Genomic DNA, 14876 nt, shown 5'->3' on the forward strand with positions numbered 1-14876 from the left:
CCACTATGGACTGGACTCTCACACTATTATGTTAGATCCACTATGGACTGGACTCTCACACTTTTATGTTAGATCCACTATGGACTGGACTCTCACTATTATGTTAGATCCACTATGGACTGGACTCTCACACTATTATGTTAGATCCACTATGGACTGGACTCTCACACTATTATGTTAGATCCACTATGGACTGGACTCTCACACTTTTATGTTAGATCCACTATGGACTGGACTCTCACTATTATGTTAGATCCACTATGGACTGGACTCTCACACTATTATGTTAGATCCACTATGGACTGGACTCTCACACTATTATGTTAGATCCACTATGGACTGGACTCTCACTATTATGTTAGATCCACTATGGACTGGACTCTCACACTATTATGTTAGATCCACTATGGACTGGACTCTCACACTATTATGTTAGATCCACTATGGACTGGACTCTCACACTATTATGTTAGATCCACTATGGACTGGACTCTCACACTTTTATGTTAGATCCACTATGGACTGGACTCTCACTATTATGTTAGATCCACTATGGACTGGACTCTCACAATATCATGTTAGATCCACTATGGACTGGACTCTCACACTATTATGTTAGATCCACTATGGACTGGACTCTCACTATTATGTTAGATCCACTATGGACTGGACTCTCACACTATTATGTTAGATCCACTATGGACTGGACTCTCACACTATTATGTTAGATCCACTATGGACTGGACTCTCACACTTTTATGTTAGATCCACTATGGACTGGACTCTCACTATTATGTTAGATCCACTATGGACTGGACTCTCACACTATTATGTTAGATCCACTATGGACTGGACTCTCACACTATTATGTTAGATCCACTATGGACTGGACTCTCACACTTTTATGTTAGATCCACTATGGACTGGACTCTCACTATTATGTTAGATCCACTATGGACTGGACTCTCACTATTATGTTAGATCCACTATGGACTGGACTCTCACACTATTATGTTAGATCCACTATGGACTGGACTCTCACACTATTATGTTAGATCCACTATGGACTGGACTCTCACACTTTTATGTTAGATCCACTATGGACTGGACTCTCACTATTATGTTAGATCCACTATGGACTGGACTCTCACTATTATGTTAGATCCACTATGGACTGGACTCTCACACTATTATGTTAGATCCACTATGGACTGGACTCTCACACTATTATGTTAAATCCACTATGGACTGGACTCTCACACTATTATGTTAGATCCACTATGGACTGGACTCTCACACTTTTATCTTAGATCCACTATGGACTGGACTCTCACACTATTATGTTAGATCCACTATGGACTGGACTCTCACACTATTATGTTAGATCCACTATGGACTGGACTCTCACACTATTATGTTAGATCCACTATGGACTGGACTCTCACACTTTTATGTTAGATCCACTATGGACTGGACTCTCACTATTATGTTAGATCCACTATGGACTGGACTCTCACACTATTATGTTAGATCCACTATGGACTGGACTCTCACTATTATGTTAGATCCACTATGGACTGGACTCTCACTATTATGTTAGATCCACTATGGACTGGACTCTCACTATTATGTTAGATCCACTATGGACTGGACTCTCACACTATTATGTTAGATCCACTATGGACTGGACTCTCACACTATTATGTTAGATCCACTATGGACTGGACTCTCACTATTATGTTAGATCCACTATGGACTGGACTCTCACACTTTTATGTTAGATCCACTATGGACTGGACTCTCACTATTATGTTAGATCCACTATGGACTGGACTCTCACACTATTATGTTAGATCCACTATGGACTGGACTCTCACACTATTATGTTAGATCCACTATGGACTGGACTCTCACTATTATGTTAGATCCACTATGGACTGGACTCTCACACTATTATGTTAGATCCACTATGGACTGGACTCTCACACTATTATGTTAGATCCACTATGGACTGGACTCTCACACTTTTATGTTAGATCCACTATGGACTGGACTCTCACTATTATGTTAGATCCACTATGGACTGGACTCTCACTATTATGTTAGATCCACTATGGACTGGACTCTCACACTATTATGTTAGATCCACTATGGACTGGACTCTCACACTATTATGTTAGATCCACTATGGACTGGACTCTCACACTATTATGTTAGATCCACTATGGACTGGACTCTCACTATTATGTTAGATCCACTATGGACTGGACTCTCACTATTATGTTAGATCCACTATGGACTGGACTCTCACACTATTATGTTAGATCCACTATGGACTGGACTCTCACACTTTTATGTTAGATCCACTATGGACTGGACTCTCACTATTATGTTAGATCCACTATGGACTGGACTCTCACACTTTTATGTTAGATCCACTATGGACTGGACTCTCACTATTATGTTAGATCCACTATGGACTGGACTCTCACTATTATGTTAGATCCACTATGGACTGGACTCTCACACTATTATGTTAGATCCACTATGGACTGGACTCTCACACTATTATGTTAGATCCACTATGGACTGGACTCTCACACTTTTATGTTAGATCCACTATGGACTGGACTCTCACACTATTATGTTAGATCCACTATGGACTGGACTCTCACTATTATGTTAGATCCACTATGGACTGGACTCTCACAATATTATGCTAGAAACCCCTTCGATGTCCATTGCACCAGTCGCCCTAGGGGGTGGTCCTCACATCTGCGGTCCTCTCCAAGGTTTCTCATTGTCCCATTGGGTTGAGTTTTTCCTTGCCCTGATGTGGGATCTGAGCCGAGGATGTCGTTATGGCTTGTGCAGCCCTTTGAGACACTTGTGATTTAGGGCTATATAAGTAAACATTGATTGATTGATTGATATTTACATCCAACACAATTTTCCAACTCATATGGAAACGGGGTTTGTAGATCGGCGCCGAAGTGTACGTGTACGCATGCGTGTGTATGCAGCTCTCAAACTAATGTACTTTTGGCACAGCTGGATTATTTAACTTCTGGGTTCACTGTTTTTTTGCAGCTAGCTTCTTTTCTATCGAACGCATATCTGCTGTTATTTATTAATATGTGATTATTGAGGTGAAAAGGGTAGTAATAGTGCTGCCAAAGAGCAGGACGTAGAAAATAAACATCGTTGGCGCTTTAAGCAGCACCTGTCGTCCCAGCATCCTTTGCGCGTCCAACATGGAGGAACTGGAGGTGGAGGTCCGTGGCTCCAACGGAGCTTATTACAAGGTAAATACTGCCTTATCGTGGCCGCGCATAACCACGTCGCATTCATGCATTCGGTCGGGACATCTTGGAAGGTGCCTGCGCTTTTTAGACGACGTCTAAGCCGTCCGAGCGCTGGCTAGTAACCCCTGTTAGCCCCGCTAGCAACAACTAGCCGGCTAAGCTAGCGTTGATGCCAAAGTCTTCGCCACAGCTAACCTAATAATGTCATTTAATATTGTATATTACTACAAATTATAGTAATAGTAGTGCAATATTGCCGTCGCGTAACCAATTGTGGATGTTTTTTTTTTTTTTTTTTTTAAGTACATGTTTTTACTTACTTAACTTATTAGCTGACGTCAAGGAATGACGTCACAGAGAGTTTCGACGTGTTGCTGCCTAATGTTTTATTTTGTAGTCTTATTTATTTAAGCGGGTGTTGTAACATCTGTGAAGCATAATGCTTAACAACGAGGCCAGTGCGTGAAGTTAAGCGCTCTCCCGCCGCCATTGTCGTCTATTATTTGATACTTCATCATGCCGAAGCTATTTTTTTTTTTTTTTTGCTATGAGCCAGTTGTTCCTTGTCAGTCATGGGCAGCTGACGGAAGAAGAGGGGTGGCTCCCTGATACTGAAACCTTAAATGCTATTTCCAGTCAGCTTAAAGGCACTTTCTTGTTACCCATCTTCCGTGTCACCTACTGTATTTCCATCTGATCTTTTTTAAGGCTCCAACGAGCCATTAATGAGTCACACAGGATATCGATTTAAGTGAAGTATTACGTTTGCAAATACAATTGTGTTATTTACACATTTCTCAGACTTGAGACTAAAATGTCATCGTAATTAATGTTTATTTTACGTAATATTTTAAAAAGTTAAAGTACCAATGATCATACTTGCCAACCTTGAGACCTCTGATTTCGGGAGGTGGGGGGTGGGGGGGTGAAGGCGTGGTCGGGGGTGGGGCGGGGCGTTGTTGGGGGCGTGGTTTAGAGGGGAGGAGTATATTGACAGCTAGAATTCACCAAGTCAAGTAATTCATATATATATATATATATATATATATATATATATATATATATATATATATATATATATATATATATATATGTCTTAATAAGGTTATCCAAAAAATAGTGCTCGATACCGTAGTAGAGCGCAATATATGTATGTGTGGGAAAAAAAATCACAAGACTATTTCATCTCTACAGGCCTGTTTCATGAGGGGGGGTACCCTCAATCATCAGGAGATTTTAATGGGAGCATTCGCATACCATGGTTTATATAGGGCACAGAGTGGGTGGGTACAGGCTGGCGTAGGGGCGTGGTGATTGGCTCATGTGTTACTAGGAGGTGTTTCCGTCTATGGCGGCAGCGAAATTGTAACAGCATGCCGCCATAGACGGAAACACCTCCTAGGTAACACATGAGCCAATCACCACGCCCCTACGCCAGCCTGTACCCACCCACTCTGTGCCCTATATAAACCATGGTATGCGAATGCTCCCATTAAAATCTCCTGATGATTGAGGGTACCCCCCCTCATGAAACAGGCCTGTAGAGATGAAATAGTCTTGTGATTTTTTTTCCCACACATACATATATATATATATATATATATATATATATATATATATATATATATATATATATATATATATATATTAGAGATGCGCGGATAGGCGATTATTTCATCCGCAACCGCATCAGAAAGTCGTCAACCATCCGCCATCCACCCGATCTAACATTTAATCAGAACTGCATCCGCCCGCACCCGCCCGTTGTTATATATCTAATATAGACGATGCAAGGCATTAGTGAGGTTATAAAGCTTTTGCCTGTTAAAGAAAGGAGACTGATCCAATGCAGCACAGACATTCGCGTGCCACGCTGTCACGGCCCAGACGCACACCAGTGCGCAATCATATGGGACCCGCGCTGAGCGCACCTCCAAGCGCGTCTCGCTGCCGGCGACGGCCGGGTATGGGCCCGACGCTCCAGCGCCATCCATTTTCAGGGCTAGTTGAGTCGGCAGGTGGGTTGTTACACACTCCTTGTCTATATCAACCAGGGTGAGCCCCACCCCTTTCGTGAGCGCACTGCGCGCGGAGTGACCCCTGTTACGCGCCCCCGGCAACGGGGGTGGCGGGCAGGTAAGCTGCGCGGGCGGAGCGCGCGGAGTGACCCCTGTTACGAGCCCCCGGCCACGGGGGTGGCGGGCAGGTAAGCTGCATACCTGCTGCGCGTGACGCCGGCCGCGGCGAAGGCGGACGAGGCGGGGTGTCGGTGCGGTGGGCGCGGTGGTGACCCTGGACGTGCGTCGGGCCCTTCTCGCGGATCGCCTCAGCTACGGCTCCCGGTGGGGCCCTCTCGGGGGAAGGGGCCTCGGTCCCGGACCCCGGCGAGGCGTCCCTTCTCCGCTCCGTAAAAGTGTCCATCTCTTTTTTTTTTTTTTTTTCTTCTGTTGTGGCATATGCTGCAGGTGCCTGCTCGTTTTTCATATGTGGGTAACAACATTTAACTATGTATATATATTTCCGAATTGGTTTAACTGCCACCCGCCTGAATCTATTTAAAATCTTTTTTTTTTTTTTTCAACCGCCAGACCCGACCCGCGGATAAAATCTAATTTTTTTAAATTTCATCCGCCTGATCCGCGGATAATCCGCGGACTCCGCGGTTGTGCCCGCAAACCGCGCATCTCTACTATATATATATATATATATATATATATATATATATATATATATATATATATATATATATATATATATATATATATACAGGTAAAAGCCAGTAAATTAGAATATTTTGAAAAACTTGATTTATTTCAGTAATTGCATTCAAAAGGTGTAACTTGTACATTATATTTATTCATTGCACACAGACTGATGCATTCAAATGTTTATTTCATTTAATTTTGATGATTTGAAGTGGCGACAAATGGAAATCCAAAATTCCGTGTGTCACAAAATTAGAATATTACTTAAGGCTAATACAAAAAAGGGATTTTTAGAAATGTTGGCCAACTGAAACGTATGAAAATGAAAAATATGAGCATGTACAATACTCAATACTCGGTTGGAGCTCCTTTTGCCTCAATTACTGCGTTAATGCGGCGTGGCATGGAGTCGATGAGTTTCTGGCACTGCTCAGGTGTTATGAGAGCCCAGGTTGCTCTGATAGTGGCCTTCAACTCTTCTGCGTTTTTGGGTCTGGCATTCTGCATCTTCCTTTTCACAATACCCCACAGATTTTCTATGGGGCTAAGGTCAGGGGAGTTGGCGGGCCAATTTAGAACAGAAATACCATGGTCCGTAAACCAGGCACGGGTAGATTTTGCGCTGTGTGCAGGCGCCAAGTCCTGTTGGAACTTGAAATCTCCATCTCCATAGAGCAGGTCAACAGCAGGAAGCATGAAGTGCTCTAAAACTTGCTGGTAGACGGCTGCGTTGACCCTGGATCTCAGGAAACAGAGTGGACCGACACCAGCAGATGACATGGCACCCCAAACCATCACCCAACCATGCAAATTTTGCATTTCCTTTGGAAATCGAGGTCCCAGAGTCTGGAGGAAGACAGGAGAGACACAGGATCCACGTTGCCTGAAGTCTAGTGTAAAGTTTCCACCATCAGTGATGGTTTGGGGTGCCATGTCATCTGCTGGTGTCGGTCCACTCTGTTTCCTGAGATCCAGGGTCAACGCAGCCGTCTACCAGCAAGTAGAGTCATTTTCATACTTTTCAGTTGGCCAACATTTCTAAAAATCCCTTTTTTGTATTAGCCTTAAGTAATATTCTAATTTTGTGACACACGGAATTTTGGATTTTCATTTGTTGCCACTTCAAATCATCAAAATTAAATGAAATAAACATTTGAATGCATCAGTCTGTGTGCAATGAATAAATATAATGTACAAGTTACACCTTTTGAATGCAATTACTGAAATAAATCAAGTTTTTCAAAATATTCTAATTTACTGGCTTTTAGCTGTGTGTGTGTGTGTGTGTGTGTGTGTGTGTGTGTGTGTGTGTGTGTGTGTGTGTGTGTGTGTGTGTGTGTATGTATATATATATATATATATATATATATATATATATATATCTCTACATCCTGAAAATATGCAAACAAAACTGTGTTTAGATAATTGATACTTCAAACTTGCATAAATAAATCTTAAGGAATATAACATAACTTGGCTTCTGAGAGCTTCAAAATGTAATGAATAAAATGTTAAAGTTGTTGATAAACAAGCAATTATTTTAATAATTAAATATGGTCATTTTAAATGAATTATTATGATCATTTAAAATTAATTATTTCAAATATGTTTATTTTAATGTATAATTCTAATGCCTGGATGTAATAAGGAGTCAGAAAAAATACAAATAAAAATACAATTAATTTTGATGTTTTCAGCAAAATATAATAAACATTTATTTAGTTTTTTTTTTTTTTTAATTAATAAATATATTTATTTTTAGGTAAGATAAACATAATAATACAATTTATCTCTCCTATGGATGATTTAGTTCTTGTCACCCTGTTGTCCTCCCGTCGTGAAAAAAGGCTGTCCTCACTCAGGTCCGCATGGAGCTGGAGGGGGCGTGGCCTCCAGCTCCGGCTGAAAATCGGGAGATTTTCGGGAGAATATTTGTCCCGGGAGGTTTTCGGGAGAGGCGCTGAATTTCGGGAGTCTCCCGGAAAATTCGGGAGGGTTGGCAAGTATGCCAATGATTGTCACACACACTAGGTGTGGCGGAATTATTATCTGCATTTGACCCATCACCCTTGATCAACCCCTGGGAGGTGAGGGGAGCAGTGAGCAGCAGCAGCGGTGGCTGCGCCCGGGAATCATTTTTAGTGATTTAACCCCCAATTCCAACCCTTAAAGCTGAGTGCCAAGCAGGGGAGGTAATGGGTCCCATTTTTATAGTCTTTGGTATGACTCGGCCGGGGTTTGAACTCACAACCTACCGATCTCGGGGCGGACACTCTAACCACTAGACCGGTGTTTTCCAACCACTGTGCCGCGACACACTAGTGTGCCGTGAGATACAGTCTGGTGTGCCGTGGGAGATTATGTAATTTCACTCAATTGGGTTAAAAATATATTTTGCAAACCAGTAATTATAATTCACAAATGTGCTGTTGTGGGCAGCACGGTGGAGGAGGGGTTAGTGCATCTGCCTCACAATACGAAGGTCTTGAGTAGTCTTGGGTTCAATCCCGGGCTCGGGATCTTTCTGTGTGGAGTTTGCATGTTACCCCCGTGACTGCGTGGGTTCACTCCGGGTACTCCTCCCATCTCCAAAGACATGCACCTGGGGATAAGTTGATTGGCAACACTAAAATTGGCCCTAGTGTGTGAATGTGAGTGTGAATGTTGTCTGTCTATCTGTGTAGGCCCTGCGATGAGGTGGCGACTTGTCCAGGGTGTACCCCGCCTTCCGCCCGATTGTAGCTGAGATAGGCTCCAGCGCCCCCCGCAACCCCAAAGGGAATAAGCGGTAGAAAATATATGGATGAAATGTTCTGTTGTTGAGTGTCAGTACTGTCTAGAGCTCGGCGGAGTAACCGTGTAATACTCTTCCATATCAGTAGGTGGCAGCAGGTAGCTAATTGCTTTGTTCGTCGCGATCACAATATGTAAATAGGTAAAAAGGTATCTAACACTTAAACCAAAAATAAACAAAAGGCGAGTGCCGCTAAGAAAGGGCATTGAAGTTTAGGGAAGGCTATGCAAAACGAAACTAAAACTAAACTGGCTGCAAAGTAAACAAAAACAGAATGCTGGATGACAGCAAATACTTGCAGTGTGTGGAGCAGACTGCTTCCACTAAGTACATCCGTACATGACATGACACTCAACAATGTCCCCACAAGTATAGCGTCCGCACAACTTAAATAGTCTTGGTTGCAAAAACAAAGCAGGTATGGGGAATAGCGTTCAAGGAAGACATTAAAACTGCTACAGGAAAATACCGACAAAACAGGAAAAGCCACCAAAATAGGAGCGCAAGACAAGAACTAAAACACTACACATGGGAAAACACCAACAAAGTCAAAATAAGTCAGGGCGTGATGTGACAGGTGGTGACAGTACACCTACTTTGAGACAAGAGCTATAGTGATGCATGCTTGGTTATGGTTTAAAGTCATATCCAACAATTGCGAGAACAGCTTTTTATTGTCAATATTGGCGACTGAGTTTCATTTTTTAATGTTTTCTGTGCCTCAGAATTTTTTCAATGAAAAAAATGTGCCTTGGCTCAGAAAAGGTTGAAAAACACTGCACTAGACCACTGATAATGGACTATATTAGGGTTGCACGTTATAGTACCGCGATACTAATTAATCATTTTCGAAGTCACGTCGAGTCATTGCTGGTTTACGAGCAGAGGAGCATGTTCGGCAGCGCACAATCACGGAGTACTTACAAGCAGACACAGTGTGTAGACAGAAAAGGGAGAACGGACGCATTTTGGCTTAAAAACTAAAGATAAAGGTGAAGTTATAACACTGAAACGCCCTCAGGAAGAGATGCTTTAAGACATGGCTCGCTAGCTAGCGGCTAACGTCCAGCCGCCGTCTGCAGTGTTGTAGCTACTTCTAAATCACTAATCGTTGTCTCCATGGTGACAAATAAAGTACGTTTTTTACAAGTAGCATCCCTGCAGGATGAGGAATAGCTAAACATGCTTCAAAATGTAAACAAACGCCATTGGTGGATCTACACCTGACATCCACTGTAATGATATCAAGTACAGGCACGTATCTAGTCGATACTACTATGATTACGTGGATATTTTTTGTCATCACAACTCGGGCTGGGCGATATGGCCTTTTATTAATATCTCAATATTTTTAGGCCATGTCACGATACATGATATGTCTCGATATTTTGCCTTAGCCTTGAATGAACACTTGATGCATATAATCACAGCAGTATGATAATTCTGTGTCTACATTAAAACATTCTTCTTCATACTGCATTAATATATGCTCATTTTAAACTTTCAAACAGAGAGGGAAATCACAACTAAGTCAATTGACCAAAAGTGTATTTATTAAACAGTTATTAAGCAGTGGCACAAACATTCATGTCATTTCAAAACAGAAAGTGCAAGACACATTTTAAAACAAGCTATAAGTGCACTTTTGTGCATGATGTCACTAAGATGACATATCAAAACAACACTAAATTAAAGTGCACTTTTTGTACAGAACGCCACTACAATAGTTTAAAACAAACGAAGTGCATTTTTGTGCATGATGTCACACAAGATATTGCAATAACGGTCAAATAAAAATGAGCTGCATAATAGGAAATCAAATAGTGTATGTCCTTCGCTATGTGGTAGGTTCCTGCGGACGTTATCTCCTTCTGTTGTTGACTATTTTTTTCATACGGTGTTGATCTGGAAATGGCGGCTTGGGCATTTTGTTGGTGTGGCACCGAATGGAGATGTTGACATGCGGAGTTTCAAGCACTCCTTATTCTATAGCGGGTGACTTTTCAAATGATGCTACATATTAGTAGAGCTGCTCCTTTTTGTGGCAATGCTTTTGCCGCATACTTGACATATTACAGTTGTCTGTTCAACATATTCCCACTTGAAGCCAAACCACCGCCAGACGATGGACCCCGTGCTGTTTTTTTTGGGAATTAATTCTTCCTCCTCCATTTGTTACCAGATTCGCACCTTCTTTCTCTCGTATTACCACTCGCACTGCACCGCTAGCTACACAGCTAATGTTACCCATTCCGCTACCTCTCTGCTCCGCGAGAGCGTATGACGTTGCACGCGCGACAGTATGTGACGTATGTAAGGTGCGCTTGTTTTATGTCTCTGTGAGAAGGAGAGACAAGAAAGAGTGAGAAGAGCCTGTAGTGTAATGCCCGCAGCTAAAAGCTGCGTGAGATCGTATACTCGAATATCACGATATAGTCATTTTCTATATCGCGCAGAGACAAACCTGCGATGTTTCGAGTATATTCGATATATCGCCCAGCCCTTATCACATCTTCTTTCGTTTTTAAAAAATTCATATTATGTTTATAAACTCAGGAAATATGTCCCTGGACACACAAGGACTTTGAATATGACCAATGTATGATCCTGTAACGACTTGGTATCGGATTGATACCCAAATTTGTGGTATCATCCAAATCTAATGTAAAGTATCAAACAACAGAAGAATAAGTGATTATTACATTTTAACAGAAGTTTAGATCGAACATGTTTAAAGAGAAAGTAAGCAGATATTAACAGTAAATGAACAAGTAGATAAATAATACATTTTCAACCACTTGTCCTTAATAATGTTGACAAAATAATAGAATGATAAATGACACAATACAGGTAAAAGCCAGTAAATTAGAATATTTTGAAAAACTTGATTTATTTCAGTAATTGTATTCAAAAGGTGTAACTTGTACATTATATTTATTCATTGCACACAGACTGATGCATTCAAATGTTTATTTCATTTAATTTTGATGATTTGAAGTGGCAACAAATGAAAATCCAAAATTCCGTGTGTCACAAAATTAGAATATTGTGTAAGGCTAATACAAAAAAGGGATTTTTAGAAATGTTGGCCAACTGAAAAGTATGAAAATAAAAAATATGAGCATGTACAATACTCAATACTTGGTTGGAGCTCCTTTTGCTTCAATTACTGCGTTAATGCGGCGTGGCATGGAGTCGATGAGTTTCTGGCACTGCTCAGGTGTTATGAGAGCCCAGGTTGGGCATGAACATGTTAAAAGAGAAAGTAAGCAGATATTAACAGTAAATGAACAAGTAGATAAATTGCTCTGATAGTGGCCTTCAACTCTTCTGCGTTTTTGGGTCTGGCATTCTGCATCTTCCTTTTCACAATACCCCACAGATTTTCTATGGGGCTAAGGTCAGGGGAGTTGGCGGGCCAATTTAGAACAGAAATACCATGGTCCGTAAACCAGGCACGGGTAGATTTTGCGCTGTGTGCAGGCGCCAAGTCCTGTTGGAACTTGAAATCTCCATCTCCATAGAGCAGGTCAGCAGCAGGAAGCATGAAGTGCTCTAAAACTTGCTGGTAGACGGCTGCGTTGACCCTGGATCTCAGGAAACAGAGTGGACCGACACCAGCAGATGACATGGCACCCCAAACCATCACCCAACCATGCAAATTTTGCATTTCCTTTGGAAATCGAGGTCCCAGAGTCTGGAGGAAGACAGGAGAGGCACAGGATCCACGTTGCCTGAAGTCTAGTGTAAAGTTTCCACCATCAGTGATGGTTTGGGGTGCCATGTCATCTGCTTCAAATCATCAAAATTAAATGAAATAAACATTTGAATGCATCAGTCTGTGTGCAATGAATAAATATAATGTACAAGTTACACCTTTTGAATGCAATTACTGAAATAAATCAAGTTTTTCAAAATATTCTAATTTACTGGCTTTTACCTGTATAGCGGGTGACTTTTCAAATGATGCTACATATTAGTAGAGCTGCTCCTTTTTGTGGCAATGCTTTTGCCGCATACTTGACATATTACGGTTGTCTGTTCAACATCTTCCCGCTTGAAGCCAAACCACCGCCAGATGATGGACCCCGTGCTGTTTTTCTTGGGAATTAATTCTTCCTCCTCCATTTGTTACCAGATTCGCACCTTCTTTCTCTCGTATTACCACTCGCACTGCACCGCTAGCATCACAGCTAATGTTACCCATTCCGCTACCTCTCTGCTCCGCGAGAGCGTATGAAGTTGCAGTATGTGACGTATGTAAGGTGCGCTTGTTTTATGTCTCTGTGAGAAGGAGAGACAAGAAAGAGTGAGAAGAGCCTGTAGTGTAATGCCCGCAGCTAAAAGCTGCGTGAGATCGTATACTCGAATATCACGATATAGTCATTTTCTATATCGCGCAGAGACAAACCTGCGATGTTTCGAGTATATTCGATATATCGCCCAGCCCTTATCACATCTTCTTTCGTTTTAAAAAAATTCATATTATGTTTACAAACTCAGGAAATATGTCCCTGGACACACAAGGACTTTGAATATGACCAATGTATGATCCTGTAACGACTTGGTATCAGATTGATACCCAAATTTGTGGTATCATCCAAAACTAATGTAAAGTATCAAACAACAGAAGAATAAGTGATTATTACATTTTAACAGAAGAGTAGATAGAACATGTTAAAAGAGAAAGTAAGCAGATATTAACAGTAAATGAACAAGTAAATAAATAATACATTTTCAACCACTTGTCCTTAATAATGTTGACAAAATAATAGAATGATAAATGACACAATATGTTACTGCATTTCTACCGCTTGTCCCTTTTTTGGGGTCGCGAGGGGTCGCTGGAGCCTATCTCAGCTGCATTCGGGCGGTAGGCGGAGTACACCCTGGACAATATACAGTACAGGCCAAACGTTTGACACACCTTCTCATTTCAATGCGTTTTCCATATTTTCATGACTATTAACACTGTTGATTGTCACTGAAGGCATCAAAACTATGACACCTGTGAAGTGAAAACCCTTTCAGGTGAATACCTCTTGGAGCTCATCAAGAGAATGCCAAGAGAGTGCAACGCAGTAATCAGAGCAAAGGGTGGCTATTTGGAAGGAACTAGAATACAAGACATGTTTTCAGTTATTTCACCATTTTTTGGTTAAGTACATACAGTCGTGGTCAAAAGTTGACATACACTTGTAAAGAACATAATGTCATGGCTGTTTTGAGTTTTCAATCATTTCTACAACTACCGGTATTATTTTTTTGTGACAGAGTGATTGGAGCACATACTTGTTGGTCACAAAAAACATTCATGAAGTTTGGTTCTTTTATGAATTTATTATGGGTCTACTGAAAATGTGAGCAAATCTGCTCGGTCAAAAGTATACATACAGCAATGTTAATATTTGGCTAAATTTGTTGGTTTTCTTACATGGCATTTTTGTTTCATCTGACCACAGAACTTTCCTCCAGAAGGTCTTATCTTTCTTTGTCCATGTGATGTCAGATGAAACAAAAATTGAGCTGTTTGGCCACAATACCCAGCAATATGTTTGGAGGAGAAAAGGTGAGACCTATAATTCCAGGAACACCATACCTATGGTCAAGCATGGTGGTGGTAGTATTATGCTCTGGGCCTGTTTTGCTGCCAATGGAACTGGTGCTTTACAGACAGTAAATGGGACAATGAAAAAGGAGGATTACCTCCAAATTCTTCAGGACAACCTAAAATCATCAGCCCGGAGGTTGGGTCTTGGGCGCAGTTGGGTGTTCCAACAGGACAATGACCCCAAACACACGTCAAAAGTGGAAGAGGAATGGCTACATCAGGCTAGAATGAAGGTTTTAGAATGGCCTTCCCAAAGTCCTGACTTAAACGTGTGGACAATGCTGAAGAAACAAGTCCATGTCAGAAAACCAACAAATTTAGCTGAACTGCACCAATTTTGTCAAGAGGAGTGGTCAAAAATTCAAGCATAAGCTTGTGGATGGCTACCAAAAGCGCCTTATTGCAGGTAAACTTGCCAAGGGTCATGTAAGCAAATATTAACATTGCTGTATGTATACTTT

At 41.4% G+C, this 14876-nt stretch overlaps 1 protein-coding gene across 6 annotated transcripts in view; it reads left to right on the forward strand.

The window, feature by feature from the left end:
* Nucleotides 1-3219: 3219 nt before the first annotated feature.
* fxr1 (FMR1 autosomal homolog 1) overlaps nucleotides 3220-14876 on the forward strand; it is a 56373-nt gene continuing 44716 nt past the window's right edge. For 3 of the 6 annotated variants that reach the window (XM_072914713.1, XM_061975532.2, XM_061975533.2), the window contains exon 1: nucleotides 3220-3305. In XM_072914713.1, the coding sequence (XP_072770814.1) occupies nucleotides 3255-3305 (51 nt within the window). In that variant the 5' untranslated portion in view covers nucleotides 3220-3254. The remainder of the gene's footprint in view (nucleotides 3306-14876) is intronic. The other 3 variants (XM_061975530.2, XM_072914714.1, XM_061975534.2) reach the window with 1 other exon arrangement.

This window comes from Nerophis lumbriciformis, linkage group LG14 (assembly GCF_033978685.3).
Source record: "Nerophis lumbriciformis linkage group LG14, RoL_Nlum_v2.1, whole genome shotgun sequence".
Classification (NCBI taxonomy): Eukaryota; Metazoa; Chordata; class Actinopteri; order Syngnathiformes; family Syngnathidae; genus Nerophis; species Nerophis lumbriciformis.